Source organism: Diabrotica undecimpunctata, chromosome 4 (genome assembly GCF_040954645.1).
Source record: "Diabrotica undecimpunctata isolate CICGRU chromosome 4, icDiaUnde3, whole genome shotgun sequence".
Taxonomy (NCBI): Eukaryota; Metazoa; Arthropoda; class Insecta; order Coleoptera; family Chrysomelidae; genus Diabrotica; species Diabrotica undecimpunctata.
The window spans coordinates 19,188,747-19,215,821 of record NC_092806.1 but is presented as its reverse complement, the minus strand read 5'-3'; the positions used below and the strand labels follow the sequence as shown (position 1 = coordinate 19,215,821).

Here is a 27,075-nt window from a genome sequence, read left to right as displayed (position 1 = left end):
AAAATAGTTAACCAATAGTTATATATATATATATATATATATATATATATATATATATATTAAACCTGGAGCTAAGATTAATACTATTATAAAAATTAATATTAAACTCACCAATCTTCCGGGTTGAACCGCGTCGATATCCATTGGGCCGAGCTTTCGACATCCTCTCTGGTGTCTTCTTCAGGGCTTCCGAATTCTCATTCTCCCGAGCCCCCAGATACTACTACACTCCCTAGTCACTTCACTACTGACGTAAGGTAGTGAAGTGACTAGTGAGTGTAGTTGTGTAGTGACAGTAGTGAAGTGACTAGTAAGTGTAGTAGTGTCTGGGGGCTCAGGAGACTGAGACCTCGGAAGCCCTGAAGAAGACATCAGAGAAGATGTCGAAAGCTCGGCCCAATGGATATCGACTCGGTTCAACCCGGAAGACTGGTGTTTAATATTAATTTTTATAATAGTATTAATCTGAGCTCTAGGTTTAATTGTACTAACCGCGGAAATCTATCCGAACATACATAAAAATGGTATGAACGGTATCTTTAAAAAATCTTCACAAGAACAAAGATTTCTTAATTATTATAATATATACATAAATTGATTTTGCAAAAATGTTAGCTTTTGGATAATGCTGAATATAATAGAATATAAAAGGAATAGAAAAAAAAACAGGCTTTAAAAATAAATACTTGTAAACAAATCGAATACTTCAATCTATCTAGAATACTGTTGACATAAAATTTGAATATTTTGTTTCGTTTTGTTTACATTATTATAATAAAAGTTTTAAAAGAATTAAAATTAAGTTTTTATTTTAAAAATGCAAGTGCTCCGTTTTTCGTGCCGGTGAGTGTATTTTAGTATAGATATGCTAAGTTATGCTGTACCTTACACCACACACAAATTAAATGATGTACTAAATTTTTGGACCGTTACAAAAATCAACCATATCAGAATTTCTAGGGCAGCCAAATACCAAACTATTAGATCATGCTTCCTACATTTTCAAACTTAAAAATTCAATGATAATTAACTGTAAAACCAAAAAATTAAATTCCGTTAATATACACCTAATTTCTTTTCGTCTATGTATTTGTAAACAGGATCCTCGTATTCGTGGTGAATGCGCCATAATCACTAACCGTAAAACAAGAACTCCTTCACCTCACAGACACGAAGCTTTGCATCATCATCGTTTGCATTTAAAAAACAATGACAATGCATTTTGCCGTTAAACTTCGGCAATAAAATGTCTATATTAGTGTTAATCCATTTTGCAAATAAATATTAAATAAATACATGACCTTAGCAATTACATCACCGTAAAGAATTTCTAAAAACCGTTTTTCGAATTGTTTAAACATTTCACTCTCAAGCTTATAAAACCTATAATTTTTCAAAAATAGGGAAAGGAATTGTACGAACAAATTCGCTCAATATTACTTATTTACATACATAGATACTCATACTAATCTTGACTTTCTTTGGAGGAAGAATATATTAAAAATGTGACGGATCGAATTAGTAAACGAATCGCTATATGCAGAAACAACACATGTCCAAAAAACGAATTTTTCAGGAGATACAAAAAACATTATATTGTAAACGAAAATAGATTTTCGGTAAATTTGATGGTTAAAAATGGTAAGTGAATGTATTTTTAACACCGCACAATAATAGTTTTAGTTTACAAATAAAAGTTGTAGTTTCTGTGATAAGTACATTTTTTAAGCGGACTTTATGAGCTTTCTGCATAGCATTGATAACATTAATAGATGCCTAAATTTAACTGACACGCTAAATTTCATTCATAAACCTTACAAAAAACTCTCAACAGTTAATTATTAGAAGTAGTAGGCCAAAAAAGTATTAAATTATAAAATTCTTTGTATTTTTCTTCGACAAATACGGAACATTTTTTGATGTCCTTCATTTTTTTCAATTTGATGGGCACTTTTCCAAATGGATAGGCAGGTTTCAACGGTAAAACGATACCAATTTTTCAAGGCTGTTGTAGCTGAAATGTATGTTTGAAGGCACCATCTATAAACTCGAAAGCAGTAACAATCCCCCTTTTTCCACTCTCGTAAATAAACTGAAAATTTGCTAATATTGAAGTGTACTTTTGCATTGCGTGATGTAGGTACTTCTGGAAGCAGTTTCTTCCGATATACAGTCTTTCTTATATACAACAGACCACCAATCTTTAACATTATCAGATCTTCTATTTTTACTTCTTTTACAGAAAATTTTCTTATGATACTGCTAATTATAATCATTTCGGTTATTTGATGGCCCGTAAAAATTCTATTGAATTTTCACATGTTTCTCTTTACAGTTGCAAAATCCCTATCACGGGGAAGAAAGGAATGTCCTCTAACTGAAAAATAGTGTATAATTTTAGAAAATCTAGCACTGTCCGTTAGGTAATCCAAAAGAAACGAACAAATTTTTATACCGGTTTTTTTACCTTCTCCTTCATGGTAAATAAACATTCTAGCAGTATTGTCTTTGATATTGTGGATACAGAATACAGAGACTGTTAATTGTTGGTAATAAAAGATCTCCCCTACAGGTGTTTTTGGCAACTGCCAATAACTTTCGTTTTTTAATTTGGTGTAAAATTTTTTACTCCGACGCTTATGGATATGTTAATCGCTTCTTGTCCAAGTGTCCATCAGGGTATGTCTTATAATAGACAATCCAAAATCAGGCCTCGAATAGGAACGATATTATTCAATAGGTTAAAATAAAGGTTATATAATCAATAAATCTTTTTATTTTACAACTTGATGTCAAATTTTGCTAAGAAATCTATTAGTAAATCGTAAAGTTTTGGATTAATTATTGTTGCTAATATTAAAGATTAAAAAGTTTAACCCAAGTGGAAGAAAACGATAGGGAATTTACAAACACGTATCCGTTCTCATAATATTTTATAAAACACTTTCCTGGTCCAAAAGGTGATTCACGAAATGCGATTTTAGCAATTGACTGTTTAAATCTTTTCTTAAGTAACGTAATTATTGAAATGATAACTATTTCGACGAGTAAATACATATATTGAAAAAGTAAAAAATAGGTTCCAAAGGAAAGGGATGAAAGATTAACGGATGATAGGGAAATTCGTGCATTTAATGGAATTTTGTTCTTGATTTAGAAGTTCAAGAAAAAATGTTAAAAATCTGGAACAATTCAAAAGGTAGTGCATACATAAGCAAAACTTTTACGTACGTAATTGATCTTTTTGTGTCATAAAGAAGTCACCCACGCAAAGATCGTAATTTTAAGAATTTATTTCTATTGTTATATTAGTCTTAGCCAGTTATATATAAGTTACTACTTAAAGAATTAGTAACAAGTAGTTGTTGATACAACTTCATACCCCAAAAGTTAAAATGAATGTAGTACAAGCGGTCCTATAGACTGATATCGCGAAAAATGTGTCAATTTATATTGAGACCTTTATAAAGTTCACAGGCAACCAAAATTACAACTCCGTAAGGTGAATTATCTAATATTAAAATTTCTTGAACATACAGACCCAGAGCTTAGTTGTCAGAATGTACCATATTTTCATGTTTTGTAGAAAAAAATGTTGGATTGAAATATCGAATATGGAGCATTCATTTTTTTGTCTTATAAAGTTTATGAACTGAGTATTTTCCATTATAAAATAGTATTTATTTTTAAGCTGATGTAAATATATCATCCCCAAAATTTTCTTTTGCTTCAAAATACTTAATCATCTACTAATATTAAATTAGACATGGCAATGATGTAACAAAACAGGTTGTCATTTTTGAAATAAAAATTAACCTTATAAGTTATAAGTAAACAAGAACTTCTGTTTGTATACATTTACAGTTATTCATTTTAGCTCACAACTGTATCTTAATACATTGTTGTTTCATTGTTAAGAAATGCCAAGAAGAAATAATCAAGCTTTTCAAAAAGCATCATAGCTAGAAAAAAAAATGTGCAGTTATGTGGAAAATAAGAACCAACACATTCTTAAATATATGTATAGTTATAAGTTTACTGTTCCTATTTTATTATGCCCTTTTAACTCAAGACGTTATTAAACAAAGAAGACAGTTACGAAGAAATGTAAGGAAGGATTTAGGAAGCATCAAATTCTTGCCATCTGCCTCAAAAAAGTCAAAGGAGTACAACATTTGGCTAATATTCACAAAAGTTACTAATGTTTCTACCCTTAGCTATAAGTTCAGAGATCTGATACATAACTTGTTAAATGTTAGTTCTGTGCCTTTAAAATTTAATATTATTGTTGATAAAGTATCTCAAGGTATTGCTGAAAACCAAATAGCTGATGTGATCTATGGAAATAAGACATTGGTTTATTCCTTTTATGATATAGAAGAGAGCGCCAAAAAAATTCAAGATATTGTTGAAGTGATGACACCACACTTCAGTTCCAAACCTGGTAAAGATTTTTATATATTATTATTTTTATAAGTTACTTAATAATAAGTAATTGTAAAGTATGATCAATGATCAAATTAGTTTCGCCAAGTAGGAAATCTTAGGATTTCTAATGTTATGATCAATGTGTGTAAAAACCAAATACTATTCATAATATGTTTGTATTGATATACATATTAGTTTAAATGTTCAGTCTAGAATGTTTTTTTTGCATTTTAGCACATGAGTGAAAAAGGTTACATTCATATACAAAAATAATATAAGTACCTAACCCTAATACAAAATCATTCTCATTCCAATAATTTGGTCTGCAACTATGTTTTGGCTATTATAAATCTTCTATTGTTGCTGTTAATCAAATTCATATTTTCATTCTGTTTAAAAATCATAAAACAATCATTTTGTATTTTCTATTATTCTTCTATGTATTATCCATTTTGTTACTGTGGTTATGATTCTCCAATATCTGCATATGGTCACAGTACCAATTATAGCAATTATTAAGCACCCTTTACCTGGTATAGAATTATCTTATGAATGAGGGTTACCTTCAACTAAAAAACTTAGTTAGATGTTGAAGGTATGTTCAACAAAAAATAAGTCTGTGGTGTGTCACATCAATTTTTATCTCTGATAGGTCTATACTATAAATTCAATAGGATTGTCAGGTTATCGCTTAGAAATGATAGATCCTCGAGGGGTCCGAGATGAGAGACGCGTGTAGTTCAATGGTGGCGTGTATATTTTTAAAATAAGGAAAATAATAGGAAACTTGCACATAAAAATATTTTTGCGTCCACGGTAAAATTGTTAATTTATGTTAAATATATTTTGTTAAAATGTTATGTAAAAATATTATATTCAAAATATTACGTCTTAACAATTAATTGTGTACTTTTGTACCTTACGGTGTCGAGGTGCTAAATTATATTATAGTTTAAATCCAAAACGTTCTCCCTTATAATAATGAAATGTCACGAATATACTTCTGGTTCGTAATAATTTGTAATAAACAAAACCTATCATTTATAAATATCTTAAATTCATAACAAACAAGAAAGAAAATAACTTAAAAATATAAACGAAACTTTTAGTAGTAAACGTAAGAATAACTAATAACTATTGTATCGCCTTGCATTTCCCCAATAGAATATCTTCCACTGCTTTTTATAAAATTTTCCACCGTTAAGACATCAAACTGTAGATGAATTGTCAGATTAACCTTTTGAAAAACCCGCGTTAGTCATAATATGCGTTTTAAACTAAACACGACGTAGCATTCAAATTGAGCAATTTCCAAGAACACAAATATAATACCTGGAAATTTCCAATTAAATACGATTAAAATGGAAATAATAGAATTCCCGAAACAACCTTGTTTTTTCTTTTGAACTTTTATTTACAATCAATTTCTACATGAGAGTTTTAAGTAAATGTGAATGAATTTGTAAATAGGTAATAGTTTCGAAATAACTTAGTCGTTTAGTCATAGTCATAGTCATCTTTATTGATCCTTTAAGACATTCAAAATAAATGTATAGGATACGTCACTACAGAATTTGGTATAAAAAACATTAATGTGTATAATACAATATTCACAGTGTAAAAAAAAATTGACAAAATATAAAATATATAAAATAACATTTTTACAAGTAAAATATGAAGCTATATAGTTTAGCTATATAGCTATATGAAGTTTTGTGATCGACTTTGAGATCGGTAGAATATACAATATTTTTTTTTAAATAAAATTCATATTCACATATAAATACCAACTTCTTTACAGAAAATAATGATTCTAGACCCAGCAACCTAATCTACACTACAATTGTGAAAAACAAACTTGCCATAATAATAATAATATAGTTATTAGGTACATATCTACTTAGAAAATTATAACCAGGTAGGACGAAGGATCTCACAGGTAGTCTCCGAATGTAGCAACAAAAAATCTCTAGAACTGTACCTATTAGTTATTATTTTAAAGAAATATTTTTATTCTGAATTACTTCCTGTTGTTAATTCACTATCACTACTGTCTTCTCCTGGAGTAATGATAATGGGCTCGATAAGAATATCAACACGCGTGTCTACGTCCCACATTTTATCTTCTTCTTTCTGTGTATGTTTAATGCATGACTGCCAGTTGGAAGCGGTTATATTTTGTATGGCTTGGTCTAATAATAATTTGACATCTTTTAATTTAAAGGTTGTATTCTTTTGCGCTACCTCATTTTTTATTTGTGCCCATATTAGCTCTATGGGATTCAATTCACAATGATACGGTGGAGTTCTTAATACGGTGATGCCATGCTCGCGTGCCATTTCGTCTACTGCAAATCTGATGTATGAACTCTTATGTTCGCGCACTATATCAAGTAATTGAACCTTTATTATGGATTCATCAAAATCTATATTTTTACTTCTTAACCAATCTATTATATCTGCTTTTCGAGATGCAGAAGTCGGTATTTTTTCCATACGACGGCTGTGATAAAGTGCATTGTCCATTATAATTACCGAACCAGGATCTACAAGAGTCAGTATAGACGAAAACCACTTTTCAAACACATCCGAATTCATATCCTCATGATAATCGCTCGTTTTGATTGAGGTAAACACATTTAAACCATCTTGTAAAAAACCTGAATCACTTCCAATGTGCGTTATAATGAGACGTCTTCCTTCACCCGAGGGTGCTTTTAAGCCGGTTGAAAGTCCCTCAATGAAAGCCTATCGCGCACTGTTAATATTCAAGTCTTGCCATACTTTGGATTTCGTATGACCCTCATTCAACCACGTTTCGTCCGTATAATAAATTTTTTTACCAAGTCGTTTAAAATCACGAATTTTTTGCAAAACTTTTCTCCGCCATATCACTAATTCATCTCTCTCGATCAACAAACTTTTCCGATTTCTCTTCACATACCGAAAGTCCATTGCATGTAAAGTTCTTTGTAATACTCTCATGGATATTTTATTTAAAGTATCATCTGCGTCTGCATTAACTTCTCGTTGAATAGCCTTTAACGTGGGCAGTTCGTTCCTAAAATAAAATCCATGAACTTTTCTTCGGATTATACTTTTTGTACTATCGTCCAATACAATTTTTGCACGTCCTTTATGGATTGGTTTTTGGATAGGTTTGTTACCTTGAATTATTCGGAAAACCGTACGAGCCGATACTTTCGTTAAATCTCCAGACAATGCCGCGACGTCCTCTATAAGCATATCTGGATATCTTCTACGCAATTCCTCATAAACCGATTTTATCATTTGCTTTTTTCTCACAGATAACCACCTTTTTTTATTTTGTTTATTAACAGATGTACTGCACGTTGATTTTGATGCCATGATGTTACCCGACGGTACGCTCATGAAATACTACCACCTACCAGATTTAATGGTTATTTGTGGGTGAGTTTTCACAATGTTGCCGTATTGCATTAAGAATATTACTTTCAAAAAGAAATAACGGTGTCCGCCTGCCTCTCTATTGGCATTCAGGGTATACCTCAATGGCACGGATAAGCTGCAAGCGGTACTAAATAATAAATTTCGCAACAAGGCGAGTGTACCTTCTCTAGTTCGGACTTCCAACAGATGTAACCGTCAAAAATGATAATTGAGAAGTGGTTTTGTGTGCTAATAAAGAAATAAATATAGCCGCTTACCACCGAGTGTTAACGAACTACAAAATGTCTGCCCTGACAATCCTATTGAATTTATAGTATAGTCCTCATAGGAGCTTTTGGGTGATAAGCTGGTATAGATTGTCTTCTATGCAACTTTCTAATTTTTTATTAACATTATTTCCAACATTGTTGCTAAAATGCTATTATATTCGTTGCATTGACTACTTTATTAAAAATATTTGGTGATAAGTTAAATTAGATGATATGATTAAGTATAAAATATTTGAAATTTAAAAAGTGTTAAACATGTTTGCTCAAGTGCCTAGCATTAGACATGCCACTGCACCTTTGTTCACTGAATTAAGCAATAAACTCCACTATTTAGTGTTTTTAAATTTGTTAAAAATATAATTGATGTACTTATAGTGATTATTTTAATTAACATTTTCTATATTATTTATTTTAGGTACTTATTATAGTGATGCATTATTTTATATATCTTTAGGATTGTACAGAATAGCCCCACAAAGCCAACATTATGCCATTTTACTTGATTGTGATCTATACTTTAAAAAAGACATATCATTATTATTTAATGAGTTTGACAGGTAAGTTGATGAAATGTGTCTGCTTTTTTTTTTTTTTTATTTAAACAAATATACCCGCATCAACCACTAAGGGTTATTAGCGGGGGGGACATACACAAACAGTAAGATACATATTGTTACATAAAAAAAATATTTTTTACAATCTGGTATATAGTTTAGTCATTTTAAGATAACTTAATAAAGACTGTAAATTTGACGTTAGTATACTTTTTAAATTGTCACTAAGGGCACACGTGATTCTTTCGTTCTGGTACACTGGACACTCAACAATTATATGTTTCACTGACAACTGAGTGTTGCACTTGGTACACATCGGAGCAGCCTCCTGGTTGAAGATATGCTTGTGTGTAAGGAAAGTATGTCCTATTCGGAGTCGGTTGATGATGACTTGGTCTTTTCTATTATTTGGTAAGATGAGTTTGGTTCCTACTTGACTTAGACATTCTTTGAGTTTGTTAGCTGTGTGATCCCAAGTAGTTTGCCACGCTCTGTACACGTGGGCTTTGATATTTACTTTGTGGTCAGTCCAAGGCATTTGATTTATGATAGCAATACTTTGGTCGATGGTTGCATTGCTTGCCAGAGAGTCCACTTCCTCATTACCACTTATTCCCATATGGGAAGGTACCCAGATAAAGGAAATATCTTTTTGTTGAGTCTGTAGATAAGATAACTCTTCTTTGATCTTGAGAAGTATGACGTGAGTTGTATATAGCTGTTTTATTCCAATTATTAATGCGCTCATTGAATCGGTGATGATAACAAATTTGCTTTCATTGATAGAACAACATTTTTTCACGGCCTGGTGAATTGCCGTAAGTTCTCCGGTATATATACAACAATTTGTTGGGATTCGTATGGTAGACTTGACGTTTTCGTAGATGTAGGCTGCAGCATGTCCTTCGTGACATTTGGAGGCATCAGTGAAGATTTGATGGGTTGTTGGGTATTTGGATATTACATTTTTATAAGCTTGCTGTATAAGGAAAGGATGTGTGGAATGTTTCGGGAGTTCTTTTAGAGACGTGTCTATTTTTGGAGGTTTAATCATCCAAGGAGGAACATTTACATGAATAGGCATAGTAAGACTGAACTGTTCTAAATTAAGACCAATACGTTTTATTCGTTCGGGAAATGGTAGTTTTTTTATTGCAATGTTTCTGTAAAGATCGGACGTTATATTTGTTCTGCAAAGTATTGTTGAGTAGGTTACGTTGCTGTTGTTTGCTGAAATTCTGGCAACATAATTTAGTGATAGGAGTTGCCTTCGTTGGCTTAAGGACAGTTCATTAGCCAAAACTTGTAAGCTACTTACTGGACTAGTTCTTGTGGCACCTAAAACTAATCTCAAGCACATATTTTGAATGTAGTCAAGTTTTTTTAAAGATGTTTTGTTAGCAGTATCGTAGCATAAACAGCCGTAGTCTAGTTTACTTCGTATTAGTGATCTATATAGAGTAAGTAAGGTTGTTGTATCTGCCCCCCAAGAGGTATTTGACAGCATCTTTAGTAGATTAATTCTGGATTGGCAAGAACGTTGCAGATTGGTGATGTGGGTTTCCCAGTTTAAGTTACGTTCAAAAGAAAGTCCTAAGAAATTTATTTCTTGTGCTTATTTCAGGACAACTCCATTTAGTGTTAATTGAACATTAGGATAATTTTTTCTTTTGCTAAAAATTAAATAACGTGTCTTTTCACTAGAGAATATAAAACCCGTGTTTTGCGACCAGCTTTCAATTGTGTGTAAGGTAGTTTGCAGTATATGTGTTCCCAGAGTTACATTGTTTGTTCTTAGATAAATGACTAAGTCATCTGCATATATGCTAGTAAATACAGGTAGTTTTATTTGATGTATAATACTATTTATTGCAACTAGAAAGAGAGTAGGACTTAGAGTAGATCCTTGTGGAGTGCCGTTTTGAAGTACTCGTCTGGAGGATGTAAATCCATTGGTTCTAACTCGAAAAGTTCGTGTTTCTAGAAAATTTTTAATAAAGGACAACATGTGCCCTTGAACATCCCATTCTTGAAGTGTTTTTAGTATAAGATGTCTCCATGTTGTGTCAAACGCTTTTCTTATGTCAAAAAACACGGCAATAAGTTTTTGGTTGTGCAGAAAGGATTCATGTATACTTGATTCAAGTGTTATTAGATTGTCTGTTGTGGATCTACCCGTACGAAATCCACTTTGTAAAATGTGTCTGCTGTTTGCTTCAATTTACTCAAATGTACTTATTTTGCTTTAGATTCAAGTCTGGTGCTCTTTTTGGGTTAGCCCCAGAATTAACTCCTGTATATCGTCATATTCTTCATATGTACAAAGCCAAACATAATACAACCTTTGGAGAGTTCTACCATGACAATAATATATCAAGTGATGTCCATCCAAGAGGTTTTCAAGGTTACAATTCTGGTGTGGTACTTATCAACCTTGCTGCTCAAAGAAAATCCTTGGAGTTTCCCAAAGTTATTTCAAATGAGACTGTACAAGCAATGACATCTAAATATAGGTAAATATAATGTATAACTGTTATAATGAATTTGCTTTTAAAGTTTAGGTTTAGCAATAAGGTATCAAAACTATTTCTGGTAAATTTTGAATGAATCATCATCATTATTGGTGCTACAGCCCTATAAAAGAGCCTCAATATTCCCAAGTCTATTACGCCAGTCAGTTCTATCCATTTCCAACTGTTGCCAGTTATGCAAAATTTTGAATGAATATCAGTCCTTAATTGATTAAAAATCGAATATTAATTATCTATTTAGAGTTCAGATCACAGATCTTGTTGAAAAACTGTGCTTTGACTACCTCGTTGGAACCAATGGAAAAGTACTGAAAACAAAACTCTAATAAAATGTTGCCTGAAAAGTCTCTTCTCACAATCCTTTAAGTTTATTAAGTCTTAATTGATGTTATGTTTCGTAGTCTACAATTTATACTTCTCTTGTCTATGAAGCTAGTAAAATGATCACAGTCTTCTTTTTTTATTCTTAACCTTCTATGGTCTATATTTGGACATATGCTAAATGCCAAAATTATCTCATCTGTGGTCTTCTTCTTGTTTACTATTATTGTTTTTAATTATATGCTCTTTCACGTGAAAAACTTGATTTGCCAGTACTAGATTTTTAACTTTTCTTTTCCGTTTGGGCTTAAAAAGATATATTATGATGAATTTTGAGAAACCCAGTTTTTAATACTACATTTATTTTGTACATAAACTGAAAAAATATAGTTAAAAAGTTAATTATTAATAATTGTCAATTTCGCCTGTATTTAACAATGTCAAACATATGTCATTAATGTCATATGTTTAACCTGAAAATTGGTAGACTCCAAAACTGTCAGATGAAGGCGGTAGGTGTCGCGTCAGTCACGCACAGAGCGAATACTAACTGTTATAATAAATTTGCTTTTAAAGTTTAGGTTTAGCAATAAGGTATCAAAACTATTTCCGGTAAATTTTGAATGAATATTAGTCCTTAATTGATTAAAAATCAAATAGTAATTCTCTATTTAGAATTATAGTTAGTTAGTATGATATTTTCAGGACAATAATTTTTCTTGTTTAATCTTGATAGTGGTGTCTATAGGACAGATCACAGATCTTGTTGAAAAACTGTGCTTTGACTACCTTGTTGGAACCAGTGGAAAAGTACTGAAAACAAAAACAAAACTCTAACAAAATGTAGCCTGAAAAGTCTCTTCTCACAATCCTTTAAGTTTATTAAGTCTTAAATGATGATATATTTCAGAGTCTACAATTTGTACTTCTCTTGCCAATGAAGCTAGTAAAATGATCACAATCTTCTTTTTTTATTCTTAATCTTTTATCCTCTATGTTTGGACATATGCCTCTCTCAACTCTTGTCATCCATCTCTATCCCGAGCAACATACTTCCAATTTGTTCCAGATATTTTTTGATGTCATCTATTTATCTCATCTGTGGTCTTCTTCTTGGTTGTCTACCTTTATTAAGAAAAAGTATTTTCCTACATACATAAAAATATGTCATGAATAAACTTATTTTGACTATACTTTTTGAGATATTTTTTCTTTCTCAAACATGCATTACTTATATTTTTTAGGTTCCGGGGCCATTTAGGGGATCAAGATTTCTACACCCTAGTAGGCTATGAATACCCTCATCTCATCCAAACATTAAATTGTGGCTTCAACAGACAACTGTGTACATGGTGGAGAGATCATGGCTATAGCAGTATTTTTTCGAATTATTTCAAATGTGATCATGACATTGTGGTTCTGCATGGTAATTGCAATACTAGAATTCCAAAATAATTTGATCTCAATATTTTGAAAGGAAAACCACTTAACAACATTGACTGGCAAAAAACCGGCCATAAAATGTTTAAAAAAAGCAGTTAAGCAATCATGATTTCTAATTGACAATGGTGTCAATTAAATAATCATTTGACAGTGATACTAAAATCAAAAAGGCTAATTTTTAAATAAAGTTTTATGTTTACAAAATCGCGATAGTTTTTCAATAGACTTCTTGCTCAACTTTCAGTAATGTTTATCTTCATCAGGACTGAATGTTGTGGCATAGAGTTCATTAAACCTGCAATGCATATCTTTATATATCTTCAAAATTTTCTCAAGGAGTCTCCCTCACTCTCTTCAATAAAAGGCGCAAATGGGACAACGGCTCTTTAAAGAATATCTCACATATATCTCTGGACTAAGATTTATTTTACACAAATAATCTGGCCATATTATAAGAGAACCATCTTCGAAGATAATTCCTACGAAGATAGTGCAGTCGAAATCGTGTTCCTCTCCATCCTTCTTAAAGTTCAGTTCCTAAATGGATTTTTACGACGAGTTCTTCAATGCTTGTACAATAATTTTGGTTCTATGGCAGATCTTTTCGGGATTAAACCACTTTCTGTCTCCTAGTCTTCGCTCTATTAGATAATATTGCAGTTTTCATTTTATTCACGAGGTTCGCCTTCTTCCTTTATATCTGTTACTTTCAATTTTACCTTCCATAACCAACTGTAGCAATCCGTATGTTGATCCTTTCTTAACATGTCCAAAATATTATAGTTTTCGCTTTTCAATAGTTTGAACGACTTCCTTCTTTTTATTAACTCTGCTTAGGACTTATATTGGTAACTCTGTATATCCAAGATATACGCAGTATTCTACGATATTACCAGTGTTCAAATATCTTTATTTTTTTATCTCTAATTGTTTCAGCGTCCAGGCCTCAGAGCAGTAGTTGTACAATTATAGCAGTGCAAAAGCCTTGTCCTTTGGTCAAGCTTTAGATGTTTATCACATAATACTTGCTTTATATTTACAAATTTGGTTCTAACAATGTTATGACTTTTAATCTCTTGAATTTGCTCTGCATTAAGAGTTAATCATGTTACCAAGTACTTGTACCTGTTTACCCTTTCTATTTGAATATTGTTATGTAATGTTTCATTGTCTAGTGGATGTTTTGTGGTGACCATGAATTGTTGTTTCCTTAAGTTCATTCTATATTCTATATTTGTGACAGTTTTCGTTCAGTCATAATATATCCACCAAGATCTGTAAAGTTAAAGTAAATATGATCATGTCATCCGCATACCCCAGGTTGTTAATAATTTCTCTATTTACAATCATGTCATATTTACAATGTTTTAGAGTCTCTTTGAACATGGCCTCACTGTATGTTAAATAGCAGCAGTGACAATATACACTCTGTATAATATTATAATATACTTAATCTTCGATTCTTATTTTGTTTTTCTGATTCCAATAAAATGTGTTATTATTCTAATGTCACCAGCGTTAATGTTCTTTATTTTTAGAATGTTAATTAATTTGTTGTATCAGACCATATCATAACGCTTTTTTAAAAGTAGTGAAGCATGGGTAGACATAGTTCATGTCTAAATTTCTTTGTGAACTACATTAATTTTACATATTCCCAATTGTCAATAGAAGCACGTGTAAGCCAAACAGTGTCGTACTGATGTGTATCATATGATTTTTAAAAATATTTACTTTTGAAACTATTAGTGTAAGAATTTCTTGAAATTTAATCATTAAATCACAATTAAACTAAACTCTAAAAATAACACGACCAGTAAATAACTTAACAATAACTATAACATAAATATAACACAATATATTAACTTAAAAATCAACACGAACAAATTGAATTTAAACATGCTGGCAAGTTTGGATCTGTAACATGAGAATCTGTCTGGCTTAAGGCAATAAATTATATTTAATAGCCTCTTTACGAATGAGACGGCGAATATCAACACGTGCGTTTGTTGACAGATGGGAATTTGCTAAAGGAATGAACTTTATCAGTACATTTATTCCGAAGAGCCTCTAGTGCCGATACCGTTTCTAAATCCTAATTGGTTGTCGCTAATCTCACAATTTAAACTATAAATAAACCTTACGTTATAAATCCTATAATGGATTATAGTCAGGAACACCTTTCGCGCATGGCTCACTAGTGCAATTGTCCAGTTTTCTAAGGATCACATAAATAAGAAAATATATGTAATGTACTAGTTTGATTTGTGCGAACGATTTTAAAGAGAAATGTTTATGAAGTGGCCGGTTTTTTGTCGCTCAGTTTATATCCCTAGGTTAAAATTAATTGTGCAATAGTTGATTATGAACGGAAATACTGTTCTGAGAAGATATTTTCTTATGGCATGTATATATTATGAACTAATACCGATCATGCTATGACAACTGTTCCAAATCTGCATTGGGTTACAAAATACTCATTTTCTTAAATCTTGGCAGTTGGCAGTTGTGGAACGTTTGACTAAATAATTCTATGCAGCACATCTAAATACATCTTAGAACACTGTGGTAATTATTCTTCTTTTTCTTACCGCGACGTTCTATCGAACGTTGGCAATAATATATGTTTATGAAGGAAATATAAAATTAGCTGGTTAATTAAGTAAAACAGTAAAAAAAGAAATGTTTATGGTTGTAAATACACAATTTTTACCGCAAAAGGTTGACCACTTACCTTTTGTTGTAATTATCGTTGTAAGAAATTTTTGTATTCGTGGCAGGAACTGAAGAAATGCTCTTTCGTCGTGAAAAGTAAAAAAGTAAAGATTCTGATCACCTTGGCAGGCTACTGTCGTATTTATGGAATTACCAGTCTGCCTCGTAAAATAAAAATTCGAGAAAAAGTTTACAGTAATAACCTACAATGAAAGTAGCCACGTCGGTTCGCCATTGTTCAGTTTCTAGCTGTTACATAACCATAATATATACTGCAGATAGCCACAAGGGTGGTTACCGTTTACTCTTAGACGAAGTGACTGGTCTCTGACACTGTTGCAAGCGATCAAACAAAACACACAGTAAAATAAGATTAGCGACAAATATATTGTTAATAATTCGATGGAGACGTAGGATGAGGAGACAAATAACGAAAAGGTAATATCAAACTGAAAAATATTTTTCAAAATGTGATATTATCCTTTCCCATGCATTTCTTTTAGCCATTCTATCGCTATATTGTTCTAATTTACATTCCCAATGAACTGGTTTCTCTTCAACAGCAGGTATAAAATCTTCCGTATTGAAATCCTCATTAACTTCCACACTTAGCATTTAACAAATTATTAAAACAAAACTAAAAAAAGTCACCAGAAGTATCTGTATCCCGGAGGTATGTATTAATGCGTTGTGTTGATACATTATTTCTTTTTATCTCCAATTTTTAAAAATGATCCAAGTGATTCCAAAATTTTAGACTACAGTGTATATATTTGTTAAGATTTGACCATCTATCGAAGAGACTCATTATTATTAATTGTGAATAAGATAAACGGTTATTTAAGAAGATAGAGCCGAGACAGAATCTGTTTGTTCACAGCTTTTTCTCTAAAAATAGAAACATTACGAGGTTTTAATAATGTATTTTACATAAACTCAACAAATAGCTTTGCTGGTATCTGTTATATGGGCAATAAAATGAGGAAAAACCATGAGACTTACCATATTTGTAAAATTAATGTCCCATCACTCACAACAATTTTTAACAACTAAGTTCACAATAATGTTCTCTCTGGGTAACAGATCTATATTTACATAAAATTTTTCTCCATACTGAACACGAGCACTGCTATTTTTCCAACCTTAATGTGGTATTTTATTTATCTTTTATTGAATCAAACATACCGCCGTTCTGATAGAACAGTGACGTAATTAACAAAGCTTCGATTTTACAGTAGTGTAATAAAACGATGTGCAGTTGTATAAAACGTTTAATTAAATAGGGTGTAAGTGACAGAAAATAATGGTATCCCAAGTTTAGTTACGTCATTATGTCTCTGTCTGATTTCATAAAATTTTCGCTGTCGAAAAAACACCAATAAAAACTATATTTTATAGAAATCATACATTTAAGTTAGGACGCTGTTTAAAATAGTTGAAGAGAGATGCAAAATTTAATAAAAAATCTAAAATAATAAATAGTTAGTTTTAAAGAAAGTTGTTATTCGTAAACAACTGAACTCTATACTCTTCTGTGAATTTCGTAGAACAAAACTGGATGCATGTATCCTTGCAAGGAGGACCCATCTTCCGAGAATCATCTACGTTTTTTTTCTGTTCTTACCCCTATTTTTTTTTCCTGGGTTGCTTAACGTTTTTCTCCTTTTGGTGCCTATTCGTTTCGAATATTGCGATCATTCTGGCTATAATTATTTTATTAACTGATGCTTTAAATAGATTAGTTGTTGTGGAGAACCATTTCCTCAGGTTTTTTAACCATGATATTCTTGTCCCAATTCCTCGCTTTCCGAATACTTTGCGTTGAAGGATTATTTTCAGTAATCTGTATTTAGTGCCGTTTCTCATTATGTGTCCGAGATATTCAAACTTTCTCCTTTTAATCATCACTTCTCTTTCTTTCGCCATTCTTCGTACTACAGTCTCGTTGGTTATCGAGTCCGTCCATGATATCCTTAGGATTCTTCTGTATAGCCACATCTCGAAGGCTTCAAGTTTTTTTCCATCGCTTCAGTGAGTGTCCAGGATTCAACTCCATAGTATAATATCGAGAAGATATAACATCGTAGGAGCCTTACTTTTATCTCCAGATTAACGTTGTGACTTTTAAAGAGTTAGGCCATGTTGTTGAATGCACTCCTAGAATTCTCTATTCTACATTTTACTTCTTGTGAGTGATCCCATTATTCGTTTACTATTGTTCCAAGATAGGTAAACTGTTTTACTCGGTCCACTGGTGTATTCTTGATAAGCAGTCGGACATCTCTAATTTTATTTTTGCTGATGACCATAAATTTAGTTTTTGATATGTTTACTTGTAGTCCAAATCTTTCACTTACTGCATTTACTTTATTTGTTAGTTGCTGTAAACTGTTTAAACTGTCTGCAAAAATAACGGTATCATCTGTATAGCGGATGTTGTTTAGGCGTTCTCCATTTAAAAAGGATTCCATGTTCGCAAGATTCCAAGGCTTCACTAAATATTTCCTCCAAATATAGGTTGAATAATATAGGTGAAAGTATACATCCTTGTCTAACGCCTCGCAGAATCTGGATCGCTTCCGTCGGTTCGTCTCCAAGATTTGTTCTTATTGTGGATGATTGGTTCCAGTATAAATTCTGTATTATACGCCGGTCTTTATCATCTATTTGGGCTTTTGTTAAAACATCATTTTTCGGTGTTAAACTATGCCAAATGCTTTTTGGTAGTTCACAAAGCAGGTGTAGATATCGCAAGTCATAGCTCTGCATCTTTGGAATAATACCTGTAGACAAAACAGTGCATCTCTCGTACCTGCGCCTTTCATGAATCCAAGCCGTGTGTCTTTTATTCTCTCTTCGCATAGCTTGTATATTCTGCGATGTATAATTTTAAGAAAAAGTTTTAGTGTATGGCTCATTAGACTTATTAGCCTATATTCTCCGCTATTTTTCGTTTCCTGTTTCTTTGGTAACGTAATAAATTCTGAAACTAGCCAATCTTCTGGAATATTGCCTGTGTCATAGATATTATTGAAGATTTTACATAGTATTCTTAAAGATTCATCATCAAAAAGTTTAAGAATTTCAGACTGTACTCCGTCTGGTCCTGAGCTCTCCCTTCTTTTAGTGATTAACATTTTAGCTTTTACTTTGCTTAATATTTCGACATTTCTTGTTCTTTTTTTACCCCTTTCTGTTGGAGATCGTCCACCGAGCTGTGTCTAATCTTGCTGGTTCTCTGCATTGTCGGTATGAGAGGTTAATGGAGGAAAAGACAATGAATTACTGCTTGAAGGTTTATCACTACCTGTTGGACCATATATTTCACCTGGAGCTGAGGAAATTATGTCATCAGATTCATCTGAAGTGGCACAGTGAATCCATCCATCACCAAAATCCAATTTGTTCTAACTGACTGTTGTAGGGGTTGACTGTACACAGCATTCCATTGTAGTGATTCATCGTGGTGTCACGTTGACGGTGAGATTGTAAATACCTTTAATCTCAACCTGCGTTGAGATTGTAGGTATTTCGTGAGCATTTAGCGCAGACGAACAATTCACTTCGTCAATATCCTCATTTATCAGTTCACGAACAAGCCGCACAATTTTCCGGGTCCATTTCTAACTATTTAACCATCAGTAACGGTAATTTAATTAAATTAACGTTATTAATTAATTTACTTAAAATATTAAAAGCTAATATTTATCATAATTCTGATAAATTCAAATTTATAACTGCCTTCGAGTTAATAGTGGCGCGAAGACCAGTTGGTACATCGAAATTCACAAACTTATAGGTTCAGCCAAGGCAAAACAAAGTTATGCCAACAGGAATTTCTAAAAAATCAGCTGTACAATGACAGAATGTACACTTATATCTTTGTTGCACTAGAATCAAGTGGAATTCACTCCAGGTTTTTGTCAGAATCTACACTTGTATCCATGTGGCACAGGACACAACTACTCTCACGTCACTTTTAAGTTCAACAGATCCATGTGACGTTATTGCCTTGGAACGAAGGTAACAACAGCAGATTATTTCGATCATGACGTAACTACCCTCTGGCAGTCCTGACTAGAACTACAGTTACGTCAATGTTCCCCAGTGTATGGGATATGTTTCTGGTATTGTCTATGGAGTTATTTGCATTTGACACATTTTTACAGTTACGTCACTGTTCTTCCGGAAGGGCTATACTAGAGATAAACTTATTGTTGGTGAAATATAACTTCTTTTTACTGATACTTTTAGCTCATGCCATTAACGAAGTAGACCATTGAAAACAGTTTATATTTAATATTAAACATTACTATAGACAAACATATCAAGTAATATGGTGGTACAAAAAGTATTTTCTTTTTATATAGTTAGATATAAAGGAAGATACCAAATTTCACCATGATCTCACCTAAAATACTTTTTAAAAATCATTCCGAATAGCTCACGAGACTTTCTGTTTTAATTAAATTTATTTAGGTAAATGATTCTTGCCATTCCATTTTGAAAGTGTCATAATAGCCCAGACGGGATCGTTTCAGGGTTCGTTCTACTGAGCTAGAGGTTATATTTTTGTAGAAATGTCTCCGGAACTTTTTAATAACTATAATTTCGATATGTTCCAGCTGAAAAATTTGAGAAAACAAAAAATGTTAGATCGAAAAATCTACGTTACTGGTCTCGTTTTTAAACCTGTGATAAAAATAGCTATGTAACATTGGTCATAATGAAAATTTCTATGAAAATATACGTGTTCAATTATTGGTAATAACATTTCCAGAACGTAAAATAGAAATGAAAAAGACAGAAAAGATTTGATTTCACGTACAAAGCGTCTATGTATCTGTTGATACGTATTTCGACTTAATAAGTCTCATCAGAACAGTTATTCATAGCCGTTCTTAACGTGAAAAATAATCTTCTCTGTCTTATTAGGAAGCAACAATAAAATGACTTCGCTATGGACGCAACAGCGACATCTGATAGAAAAATCGGTAAGATAGTTTCGAAACAAATTCAGATTTCTGCTTTAATCTGGGGCCTTCTAAAAATTGCAAGACATAGCCAGACGTTGATAAAGATGTTAATAAAATAGAAAGTTTGCGAAAAAAAGGTGTAAAAATAACGTTTTGAACATTTATGTATGGAAAATCGGAAAACTCTCTAAAATTTGCACGAATTTGCACAAAAATTTTGAACTTCGTTGATTTTTCGGTCTTTTTGGTTATACTTCTACAAAAATTAAATTCCAGCTCACTACAACCAACTTAAGCTGTTATTGTATGTATTCCCACTGGACTATATTTGCGTTTGCTTACCAGTCTAATGCCATTGTTAAATGATTAAATTGCAATTGCTTTGTAGCTTGTTGTTAGATATATTTTTAGGTTGTATGTATGGCAATTGTTGAGTATTTTAAGAATTTTTTTAGAAATTTTTGACATTTTTGTAGTATTTTTTTAAAAATCCGATTGAAATTGTTCTAAGTGCAATTAGAAATAAAAATTATATTTTTTCTGTTATGAAATATGTATATTTTACCAATAAAATTGTTTTATATAGCAACACGTTTATTTTAACATCAAAAAATTTGTTAAGCAACCGTTTCTAGAGCGCTTGTACAAACATCAAAGTATTATTACATAGAAAACAAAATATAGAAGAGGATACTAAATTTTACAAAAGTTTATAGATCAAAATAAGTCACTTGCCTAATATAGTTTAGTTAATAAGCATTTTAACCGGTTAAAAATTAGGTAAAATATTAAATGCAATGAGGTCGTGCTCCACTGCCATCTTAGAGAGTTGCTAGACGTTTTCCCTCCATATATACATGTAAGGAGAATTTAATAGAGAAAATTATAAATATTTGTTTAGTAAACAAGTAACAAAGAAAAATATCTCTGACAAGTACTGATGTCTAACCTCTCAATTGTTGATCCAAATAGTACAAAAAACATGGCGACTGCGCATGCGCTTATCTTATAAAAAAATCTTAAAAGAAAAAAGTTTCTTTTTACTATTTTCCTAGTGGTGGCATAAGGAACTATTCATAAATGGCATAAGAAATGTTTCTGACACAATATGCTCAAATTTTTAAGTTTTATTTGACAGACAGATACCTTCTAATGAAGCAAGAGAAATGAAGTAAAGTTTCTTCATCTGATGCCGTCATGCTGGTTGGATGATGCATAAGCATCCTTCTTCTGTTCTTCTTATTATTGTACTGATATCAGGTATGTCACACTAGTTTTTTATGTCTCTGAATCATGAGTGTCGTTGGTTCTCTCCGATCTTCAGTTTTGCCCATTAAAATGGGTTTTAAAAGATTCAATTTGTCGCCTCTTAAAATATGGCCTAGGTATGAGACCTTTCGTTGGTTAACGATATTTAGAAGCTCTCTTTGGAGAAGGATTCCATGTTCGCAATTTTGCAAGGCTTCACTAAATATTTCCTCTGAATATAGGTTGAATAATATAGGTGAAAGTATACATCCTTGTCTAACGCCTCGCAGAATCTGGATCGCTTCCGTCGGTTCATCTCCAAGATTTTTTCTTATTGTGGCTGATTGGTTCCAGTATAAATTTTGTATTATACGCCGGTCTTTATCATCTATTTGGGCTTTTGTTAGAACATATATCATTTTTCGGTGTTGAACTGTGTCAAATGCTTTTTGGTAGTTCACAAAGCAAGTGTAGATATCGCAAGGCATATATCTGCATCTTTGAAATAATACCTGTAGACTAAACAGTGCATCTCTCGTACCTACGCCTTTCATGAATCCTCTTTTCGCAGAGCTTGTTTATTCTGCGATGTATAATTTTAAGAAAAAGTTTTAGTGTATGTCTCATTAGACTTATTAGCCTATATTCTCCGCACTTTTTCGCTCCCTGTTTCTTTGTTAACGTAATAAATTCGGAAACTAGCCAATCTTTTGGAATATTGCCTGTGTCATAGATATTTATTAAAGATTTTACATAGTATTCTTAAAGATTCATCATCAAGAATGATGAATGTTTAAGAAATTCAGACTGTATTCTGTCTGGTCTTGGAGCTCTCCCTTCTTTTAGTGATAGTATGGCTGCTCTTATTTCTGCCACTAGTATAGGTGGTTATGTTTCCGTAGGTATTGGGGACTGGTTATCCCTCTCATCAAAAAATAAATTTCGTGTATAACTTTTCTAGGTATTATCAATACTCTCTTTGTCCACGATTACCTCTTCTTTGTCATTACTTATTCTTCTTATATGTATGTATGTCTCTAATTCTCCTATATTTTCTGCTATGATAGCTGTACCTTCAGCATATCGCAAATTATTTATAGGAATTCCATTTATTTTGATACCTTTTTTATTGTAGTGTTCACGTTCAAAGATCTTTTCTAGATAAATGTTAAATAGTAGAGGGGAAAGGATGCAGCTCTGTCTCACGCCCTTACTTATTTCTACTTGTATAAAGTTTAAGGAAACTAAATCTGTCCATATAAACTTTTAGCTTATGTGAGATGCAGTAAGAATGGGATTAGATTATATACATTATAAAACACTATTTTTGAATTACTGTTTTCAGTTACCGGGCAAAATAATACAAAAATTTAAGATGTTTGTACAAACACTAAACATTAGGTTATTTATTGAAAAGTGACTGTATTCACAACATTCCAATATATTAAAACAAATTTCAATAAAGATACAATATAGTGCTATAAAAGTTTAACGCTTGTTCGAAAAATCCAATATTTTAATCAAATTTATATAGTTTTCTTAATGAAATAATATAACCATAAAACCAGCAGATTCTACAATCACATTTATCTATTTAAATAAGATTGGGTTAAAATCGGGTAATTTGCTCAGGCGACAATAATTTGTCACCACACTATCTCCTCTCCTACGATTTATATGACCGCACATACACATACAAATGATGGCATTACCGTTCATATAGGAGCACCAACATGCTTTCAGTTTTAATCAAGCGTTAAAGCAGAGTTCACGTTTATTTGTTTCGTGCCCAATTGAAGTAATTTTTTTATTTTCACAAATAGCGGGTTAGTGAAGTTATATACATAGTCTTGATATTATTGATGCCCATTTGTTACTCATTAATGTAGTTTTATTTGTGATTATGTATTTTGAATGTGTTAAATGAATAAATATTATTTATTTATTAAATTTAACGATTGGGTAATGCTGGTAATATTGACCGGTATTATCCGAAAATCAAAGTGGATACCTACGCTGTCATATACCTATTTTTTGGTTTATTTAGTATGATTTAATCATGTTTAAAATTGTTACAGAATACCGGAAAAAACAAATAAGCAAACAAATAAAACACAATTTTAGCACTACTTATCAAATCACTGGCAAAGACTGTGCTTAAAACTTCTTAATTCTGTACACAAGTCTGCACTTTGAATCTGCCTTGGAGCCTTTAGGTCGAGACCCGCAGAGATTTTATACAGAAAAGCTAATGAACTTTCCCTCTGGCTACGTCGCCGGCAACTCCTTTTAAAATATTCGTCTCGAATCTCAGCTAATACCGAAAATCCAGCCTATTAATTACTAAGTCATGACCTTTTAAACTCTCCTTTTCCCATTAAACTTCTACCTATGCCATAGTATCTCTCACCACATCTAAATACCATTGATCTTTCAGCCACAACTCCAATATTAATATCACCTAAACCTCCGTGGAATAAATTCAAAGCAGATTTTAATCCCTCGTTAACTAATTATGATAAGCATCAGACAAATAAACAATTTCTAAGGCAAACCTTTAAAGATTTAATTTATAACAACAGATTTGACCAAATTGTATACACAGATGCTTCTAAGAGTCCTAGAGCTGTTGGATGTGATGTAACTTCAAACACAGATTTATCATATCTTGTAATCTCCCGCTCTTCTGCTGCATACATGAATACTGCTGAATTATTCTCCAAACTACAAACTTACTATCTCCAGACGATAAAAAAGTAGCAATATGTACCTACAGACTCTTTAGCGTCTATCTACTCTCTCAAAAGTATGTACACGGTATATCCTTTGGTTCAAGCTATTCAAAACTCTTATATATAACCATGATCTGGATTCCGTCTCATGTATGAATCCCTGGTAACGAACTAGTCGACCTATTTGCAAAACAAGCCGCAACTTCTGATATAGAGACTGAAAACATACAATTACATACAGATTTACAGTCGTATTTTAAAAATATCATCCAAATGTCTTGGCAAGATCACTGGAATAAAATCCCTTTCAAGCTTCGTGATATCCATCCCACCGTTAAAAAGCTTTAGTTTCCTTCCATGACACGAAAAACCAAAATCTTAATTCACCGGCTTAGAATCGGCAATAAAAGATCAACTGATAAACATTTAATGTCTTCCCAAGATCCACCTACATGTACACACTGTGGTAATATTCTCGTAGACTGTTCCTATTTCAACAATAACAGAAAAAAGAATAAAAAAATTTATTAAAAATCCTTTGTAAAAGGTATATATTTTTAAAAACCCAAACGGGCTGTTATAGACAAAACGTTTTCGGAATCCATTATTCCATCATCAGTGTCCTATAAAATATATAACCACTTAATTAAAGAGAACGTGAAGTTAAAATTTTGACTAAGGTTAATGTAAAGTGTGGTTAATACTTACTAGGTGTACATGAATGTAGCCACTAAATACATGGGTAAAAACCCGTTAACAAAAATTTAGTTACATTTGTTTTACATTATATTATATAAATTGCTAGGATGCTAAAGTTACCGTTGGATTAGGTAACATGTTACCTAATCCAACGGTAACTTTAGCATCCTAGCAATTTATATAATATAATGTAAAACAAATGTAACTAAATTTTTGTTAACGGGTTTTTACCCATGTATTTAGTGGCTACATTCATGTACACCTAGTAAGTATTAACCACACTTTACATTAACCTTAGTCAAAATTTTAACTTCACGTTCTCTTTAATTAAGTGGTTATATATTTTATAGGACACTGATGATGGAATAATGGATTCCGAAAACGTTTTGTCTATAACAGCCCGTTTGGGTTTTTAAAAATATATACCTTTTACAAAGGATTTTTAATAAATTTTTTTAATATATGGTATACAGCCAAATACAGGAACGTAGATTCCTTGTGGAGAAAAAAGAATCTTTTGAGTCAAAACCTACAAAATATTCTCAGCTCGCCAGATCAATTCCAAACAGTTTTGGGGGTTAAACAACCCAGGGCCCAGTTCCGACACTGTTACTGACAAATTTTAAGGACTCAAAATGGAGGTAGCATCATAAAATAAATTTCGGTGCCCAACTAAAACCCCCCCAGAGGGAAAGTCTAGATGCGCTACTAATTCCAAAACCTTATTAATTTCGTCTATGAAACCAGACTTTACCAGGATCTTTAGAAGAAAAAACGTAGTTTACAATTTGATAATTAGTAATTATACCAATACTTAATGTATTTCTTTATCAATTGTAATGTTACTGTACCTATATTCTTGTAATTTAATGTAATAAAACTGTACCTGAGACACGTAAATCTAAAAAAAGTATTTTTATTAGAATAAACACTGAAAAAGAATACTGCTGGTAGAACTCATATTGGGTTTGTTATTTCTGTTATAAAATAAAATTTAGTGTGGACTTACTATTTTTTTATATTTAGCAATGTGTACCAATTTGTGTATCGCACTTTTAAGATTTTGGGGACTTTGAGGAAACAAAGCAAGATTTAAAATATTGGATCTAACATTTTCTATAGTCTTTTATAACGTTGGCCGTATAATATTTATTCTTAAAAATATAGTTAAAGAGAACAAGCAAATACATTTCGATGTCAAATATGTACTTAAAAACAAACAATTTACAATTTGTAGGCTTGTCGCATCATTAAATCGAAATAGCAATCATTGTCGATCGAAGCACTTATTCCAGAATAATAATTCAAAAATTCTTCGCGCGTGACCTTTCCATCTCTAGACGAGTCGGTTTCAAAATGTTCTAAAAATTTAGTGAGGATGGATTCTTCTGTATCTTCTCCTGAAATGTAGCGGGGGTTCGCTTTTACGTTGTAAACATTTTTCAAGTCGTCGATTGTTATTTGGCCATCCCCAGTTTTGTCCAATTTCTGGAAAGCTTCGTCTATGACTTTTTTGCGGGTTTCACTTAGTGGTGGCTGTAATAGAATAATACAATTTAGCAAAATAGTCATTCATATACTTAAATAAAATGTTATATCTAGAGCGCGGAATATATGCAACATTTTTTTTTTTTTGAAAAAATATGCGCATAGGGTAGTATCTGCCTTTTTAATACCAAAGACGTTGCTTTTGATGTGTTTTAGATGGTGAGATCGAGCAAAAGAAC

General features: G+C 32.0%; 2 protein-coding genes across 5 annotated transcripts in view; one reads left to right on the top strand and one right to left on the bottom strand.

Moving 5' to 3' along the window:
* The first annotated feature begins 3,778 nt into the window (after positions 1-3,778).
* Positions 3,779-21,254, top strand: Xxylt (Xyloside xylosyltransferase). Its single transcript, XM_072529076.1, has 4 exons — positions 3,779-4,444; positions 8,545-8,686; positions 10,933-11,196; positions 12,780-21,254. Exons 1-4 carry the CDS (start codon positions 3,985-3,987, stop codon positions 12,988-12,990), a joined length of 1,077 nt encoding a protein of 358 aa, XP_072385177.1. The 5' UTR covers positions 3,779-3,984; the 3' UTR covers positions 12,991-21,254.
* LOC140439267 (calcyphosin-like protein) overlaps positions 15,039-27,075 on the bottom strand; it is a 60,242-nt gene continuing 48,205 nt past the window's right edge. For all 4 annotated transcript variants that reach the window (XM_072529079.1, XM_072529080.1, XM_072529077.1 and 1 more), the window contains exon 4: positions 15,039-26,884. In XM_072529079.1, coding sequence (XP_072385180.1) covers positions 26,573-26,884 — 312 coding nt within the window. In that variant the 3' untranslated portion in view covers positions 15,039-26,572. The remainder of the gene's footprint in view (positions 26,885-27,075) is intronic.

Coding starts and splice junctions, on each gene's coding strand:
- Xxylt (XM_072529076.1), top strand. CDS start 3,985: ATGTGGAAAATAAGAACCAACACATTCTTAAATATATGTATAGTTATA. Junction 4,445..8,544: donor ACACTTCAGTTCCAAACCTG/GTAAAGATTTTT, acceptor TATTTATTTTAG/GTACTTATTATAGTGATGCA. Junction 11,197..12,779: donor GCAATGACATCTAAATATAG/GTAAATATAATG, acceptor TATATTTTTTAG/GTTCCGGGGCCATTTAGGGG.